The sequence below is a fragment of the Labeo rohita genome, unplaced genomic scaffold, assembly GCF_022985175.1.
Source record: "Labeo rohita strain BAU-BD-2019 unplaced genomic scaffold, IGBB_LRoh.1.0 scaffold_2551, whole genome shotgun sequence".
Classification (NCBI taxonomy): domain Eukaryota; kingdom Metazoa; phylum Chordata; class Actinopteri; order Cypriniformes; family Cyprinidae; genus Labeo; species Labeo rohita.
Genome location: NW_026128827.1, coordinates 1 through 6,465, shown reverse-complemented (window position 1 = coordinate 6,465; position 6,465 = coordinate 1). Strand labels below are relative to the sequence as shown.

At 33.8% G+C, this 6,465-nt stretch overlaps 1 protein-coding gene across 1 annotated transcript; it reads right to left on the bottom strand.

The window, feature by feature from the left end:
• Positions 1 to 655: 655 nt before the first annotated feature.
• LOC127159838 (ribonuclease inhibitor-like) lies at positions 656 to 6,293 on the bottom strand (the record flags this gene model as incomplete). The annotated part of the gene is made up of 11 exons (XM_051102572.1): positions 656 to 820; positions 969 to 1,142; positions 1,842 to 2,015; positions 2,404 to 2,577; positions 3,658 to 3,828; positions 4,035 to 4,205; positions 4,410 to 4,580; positions 4,716 to 4,889; positions 5,068 to 5,241; positions 5,800 to 5,970; positions 6,120 to 6,293. Coding segments are annotated over 11 exons (1,893 nt in total), but the record flags the coding sequence as incomplete, so codon positions are not given.
• Positions 6,294 to 6,465: the final 172 nt, after the last annotated feature.

The window sequence follows — 6,465 nt, the reverse complement described above, 5'->3', positions numbered from 1 at the left end:
AAGCCAGCAGAGGGAGCCCTCACCCGAATACTGACTGTTGCCGCTCCCTCTGCTTCTTCTACATTCATTTCTTGTTTAGAATGCTATTTAACCAGTGACCATGCTCATGCTCTCTGTGAAGTATTGCCAGTTCATCTGCCTTACTGCCTGTGCGTTTGTTTCCTGCTTCACGGATTATCCTTTTCCCTGACTGCCTGTTTGAACCCAGAGAGCCTGTCTTTGTCTGCCCCTTGGATTGTCTGCTGTTGCTGACCCACCTCAATAAACTTCCGCACATGGATTCTAATTCTGCCTCAGCATCCTTGTTACAATAAGTAAGATGCTTAGGAAAGAATAAGACTAATTTTTGCATATATGTTGTTTGTTTCTTAATTTCATGCTTTGCCTAGGAAAAACATAATTGTGAACAAATGTTATAGCTATGTTATTGATGTATGTATTGCCATAAGCGATAACACTGTTGTGAGACTATGAATGATTTTTGTAAAAATGCACAAATGTGTTCTCTGTGTAGTTAATGGAGGAAAACCACTGTCTACAACAAAAATAATATAGTATTATTTAAATATTTCCACTATTTGAGGTGAACCGATGAATATATATATACACATACATACTGTGGAGTTGAGTGTAGCTGATGGTGAAATGTACTCACTTCAGTATCTTCAGCTTTGATTTCTTTAGTCCCTCACAGATCTTTTTGACTCCTGAGTCCAGCAGACGACTGTTGTTCAGGTCCATCTCTTTCAGGATGGTTTTGGAGGAGAGAACAGTAGCTAGAACTGAACAGCTTTTCTCTGTCAGCTCACAATTATTCAGCCTAAACACAAAAACAGCATTGTTTATTATTCAGAACATATTCAACACACATAAGAGCAACAGCTCTTCATATTTGCACACACATGTGACTGACAGTCTTTTATAATGGCTAAATAGAATGTTATAATGTATAAATCATATTCACTCACTTTATTTTCTCCAGTTTGCTATGAGAGTCCATCAAAAGACCAGAGAGTTCCTCTCCATTCAGGTCTCCTAATTTATCTTCACTAAGATCCAGTTCTTTCAGTAATAATGCACTTTTACCCAGTACTTCAGTAAGATAATCACATGCTTTCTGTGCAGCAGCACTTTTCAAAAACCTACAGGAAGCAGAATTACAGATTAGATAATATTCAAATGTTACGCATTTACAAGCTCTAAATCTGAATGAACCTCTAAACAGAGTAGACTAATTACCTACAAACATTTGCATCAATTAATTAAACTACAATTATATTAACAGCATGTAATAAACATAAAAGAACAAACATAATATAAACAAACAAATGGCCATTTTTATGTATAAGCAAATAACAGTAACAAAAAATACAGAAATGTGTTTTCACTTGTTACTTCTTTATGCAAAAACAGAACACGTTAAACAGCATATCTTTAAATACAACAGATTATCAAAATAAAACATGGCCAAAAATACTACTAACAGAAAATTATAATGTGATATGATAATTTATCTAAACACACATGAAACTGCCTGACAAATACACTGAATCCATCATCAATGCTATAATAATGCTATAATAATAACTGAATTTTCCCAGTGATCATTCAATAATACCTCAGCCACCGATATATTGTGCAGTGTAGTATTATTGTAAAATGTGTAGTATGTGTTTGAAGTTAGTTATGATTATTTTCTCCAGTTTCATTAAGAACATGTGTATTATTCAAATAAAAGAAATAAGCACAGTCAGTTATGTTTTATGTTGCATTATAAAACTCTGGGAAAAACTGATACAAACATTAAAAAACATCAGCTTTTATTATCAAAGCTTTATTACCTGATGGTCTTTAATGAACACTGTCCATCCTGTAGTAAATCAATGAGCTGCTTCACTCCTGATTGTCCAGGATCATTTCCTGTGAGATCCAGCTCTATCAGGTGTGAAGGGTTTGATCTCAGAGCTGAAGCCAGAGCTTTATAACCTTCTTCAGTGATACTGCAGTCTGAAAGTCTGTATATGAAAGAAGCTGTTAAGTACTGCCTGATCTACACTAAATAAGCAAAATGCACACAAATAAAGTAGCATGTCATTATTTAAATCATAAGAAAAATGATAAGAATTAAGAACTAATAATTATAATAATTTGAACAGAAATTAGAACACATAAAAATAAAACATGTGAAAATGTGTTAATAATTGCATTTTAATTAAAAAAGCTCACCCCACAGATAAGCATCAAATGCCTTAATGATAACATCTGATAGAATAAATACTGTATAGCAATGTACAAAAATAATTTCAGCCTCCAGAGCTTTAGTCATTTGTCATGACAATCAATCAAATGGATATTTTTAAATGTATGTTGCATGCAGAAATACAAATAAATGAAAATACATACTTCAGTTTCTCTAATCTGCACTGTTTGTTTTCCAGCAGAGAACAGATCTTCTCAATTCCTGAGTTTCTGAGTTCATTTCCACTCAGATCCAGCTCTATCAGGTTTGAAGGATTTGAAATAAATGCTGATGTCAGAGCAGCACAACCTTCTTCTGTAATACTGCTATTATTCAGTCTGCAGAGAAAGAAACAAAGACAGGAAATATTCTTCATTTTATCTCAAAACCTTGTATAACGAACAGCAACGACACTCTTCACTGCTTCAGCTTGTATTATTTTCACTTGTAAGTTGCTCTTGCATCTGCTAAGATAATAAAATATTTTATTTTTTAACAGTTACTGAATGTACAACATAAAAGAAAATGTTTTATATTATAAATACTTGGACCTCACTTTATATTAGGTGTCTTTGACTACTATGTACATACATCAAAAAAAAGATTCATTGTTAAGAACAATGTACTTATTGTGCTCATGGTAAATATAAATTACATCTGTTCATCACATACAGCAATCAAGTCTCTTCATAAAATTTGGATTGAACCGCTTAAAATATATGGATTAGTTTTATGATCTCTTTATGAACATTTTGAAGCATTAAAATGGTAGATGTGTAGACTGTCAATGGAGTGACAGAAATTGCTCAGATTTCATTCAAATATCTTAATTTGTATTTTAAAAGGGTTTGGAATGACATGAGGGTGAGTAAATGATGACAGAATTTTGATTTTTGTGTGAACTATCCTTTCAAGGTTTTACAAAGTTTTAATGCTGCTTAAATCGCCTCCATATTTAATCATGCTGTATTATCTGCTCCACAATCTCACATATCTGCTGTTTTTTACTGAAGCTCCCTCTGCACCTGTACCTTTTTGGCAGTCATTTGACTTGTGTCTGGCACTAAGGCAAAGTTGAAGTGCACACCTGAAACATCTCATTCTGTGTTGTAGTAGTAAAGAATAATTTCATGTCTAAATAAACGCAACTCTTGAGAAGAAAAATAAGTCAGAAACAATCGCTTGATGTATTCCCCACCTTTAAGTCGTTTTAGATAAAGCGTCTGCTAAATGAATAAATGTAAATGTAAACAGCAGTTGTGAGCGAGTGGCCAAAGAAGTGGCCAAGCTCCACCCCTGCAATAAAAGAACTTTATCAATTTAAATGTTAGTACATAGTGGCTGATTACACTTAATATAAAGTGGGTCCAGTATTTCCAAAACAAAGTATAAATTTGAAACTTATGTGAAATACTCACTGAAGTTGGTTGAACTGACAGTGTTTATCTTCTAGTAGAACAGCGAGATAATTCACAAATTTTACATCAAGTTTATGTCCACCCAGATTAAGCTCTCTCAGAAATAAAGGATTACTACCCAAAATTTTAGTCAGATGCTGACAGGCTTCATCTGCAGCAGCACTCAAAAACCTGCAGAAGAGAAGATGAAGCAGGATTCAATTCAACAGAACTGGGTGTAATCAAAAGTCAGTTTTTGAAATAGCTTTAAACAGCACAATACGTTGTTGGATCAAAGTTAGTGAAATAACACTTCTATGAATAATTAACCTGCATTAGTATTAGGTAATTTTTTTATCAATTGTATCATTATTTTGTATAATTTCATCATGCCTCACCTCAGTTTTAGTTTACAGTTTTTATCCTGTAGTAAATCATTGAGCTCCTTCACTCCTGATTGTCCAGGATCATTTCCTGTGAGATCCAGCTCTATCAGGTGTGAAGGGTTTGATCTCAAAGCTGAAGCCAGAGCTTTATAACCTTCTTCAGTGATACTACAGTCTGAAAGTCTAGAGAAAAGGAATTTATTATACAGATAATATCACAACAAAAAAATATTTTATATAAAAAGTCAAATGCATTTCATTTTCTCTTCCTGAAACAATTTATCATCTGACATATGTTTTCCCTGTTCTTTAGTTTACGACAGTAATGTTTTAATTTTGAACAAAATAAATTTTAATATGAAATCAAAAATGGTTCATTAAACTCACTTGAGTTTCTGCAGTTTGCAGTTTGTATTTTCTAATCCGTTCTTAAGTTTCATCACTCCTGAATCCTGCAGATTATTGTTGCTCATGTCAAGCTCTTTCAGACTGGGGCTTGAACTCAGAACTGTAGCGAGAGCTGAACAGCTTGTCTCTGTTAGACCGCAATCATGCAGCCTAAAATGTTGAACAGGAGAAGATAAATTTACCAGCACAAAGTGCTTAACTCCAAAATTCAATGATTACTAAGAATATTTTTATCACATGCTTTTGACATACTTATCTACAATAATAAATGAACACAACACTCACTTAAGTGTGCTGATTTTACAGTGTTTATCCTGCAGTAGAGCAGCGATCTGATTCACTCCTGTGTCTCCTAGTTCACATTCACTCAGATTCAGCTCTCTCAAGAGTAACGGGTTTTCACCGACAATTCCAGTCACATACTGACAGGCTTCATCTGCAGCAGGACATTGTAACAACCTGGACAGAGTAGAAGTACATTAATATTATCTACTATATAGTGATTTATGTTTACAATACTGTGAAAGAGACTTTAGACATTCCAAAGCTTTTTAAAAAATGTGTTTTTGACAAATTAATTTTCTTGAAACTAAAATATATTAGGACTGTTGAATGTTATTATTTGAGGGACACTCACCTCAGTGTCTTCAGCTGACAGTTTGGATCCTGTAGTAAATCACTGAGCTGCTTCACTCCTGATTGTCCAGGATCATTTCCTGTGAGATCCAGCTCTATCAGGTGTGAAGGGTTTGATCTCAGAGCTGAAGCCAGAGCTTTATAACCTTCTTCAGAAATACCACAGTTTGAAAGTCTACAAAAAATAAAAACACAAATGTTAATTAACATTGCCGCTGAGATTAATTCATCACTGTAATATCATTAGATATGACTAAATCACACTACAGCTTACTTTATGAAATATGCCACAGTTTTATTACGCTAAGATTAATTATATAATGATGACCAGGAATCTGTTTTTGTTGAAAATGTGTGGTCTGAGTTTATTATTAATTTAATCTTAAATTTATGTTTATAATTTATAATTCGTTATTAAAATGAAAGCCGTTGAAAGTGTGTTTTGTGATTTAATCCAAAATTAAAAAAACTCTAATTATTTATAATAAAACTGAAGCTTAAGCTTTCACTTTCTTAATTACTGCAATGTATCAATACAAATACAATTATATGCCTCAAAGTTCAAAGCATCAATGCAATCTTCTATATGTTCTGCATCTTAAGGAAACAATTTAAAACATAAAATAAGGATAAAACTTTATCAATCTCTAATGCCTGTTCCTGATTCACCCTTAAAAATGTGAATGTTAATGTCGGCTTGAATGAACAGCAGTTTATGGTGAAATGTTTTTACCTCAGTATCTTCAGCTCACACACAGGCTTCTTCAGTCCCTCACAGATCTCTTTGACTCCTGAGTCCAGCAGACGGCTGTTGTTCAGGTTCATCTCTTTCAGGATGGTTTTGGAGGAGAGAACAGTAGCTAGAATTCGACATCTTTTCTCTGTCAGCTTGCAATTATTCAGTCTAAATACAAAAACAGCATTAGTATTCAGCACATTTTCAACTCAGCTCAGATTAACAGCTCTTCATATCTGCTCACACATGTGACTGACAGTTTTTTTGTAATCACAGAGTTGTTATATGTTATAACATATAAACTCATGTTCACTCACTTTATTTTCTCCAGTTTGCAATGAGAGTCCATCAAAAGAGCAGAGAGTTTCTCCCCATCCAGGCCTCCTAACTGATCTTCACTCAGATCCAGTTCTGTCAGAAGTAATGGACTTATTTGCAGAACTTTAGTGAGATACTCACACACTTTCTTTGCAGCAGGACTTTTCAAAAACCTACAGGAAGTAGAAGACAATTTTAGATGAGATAATCTTCGTTGTAATGTTATGGTGGATAATTTTATACCATTTACTGCTCCCATCCTGCTTACATGTGAATTTCAGCAAACACGGTTCATCCCCACTATTATGTTTTCATAGTCAGTGTATTACTGTGATGTTGCATTTG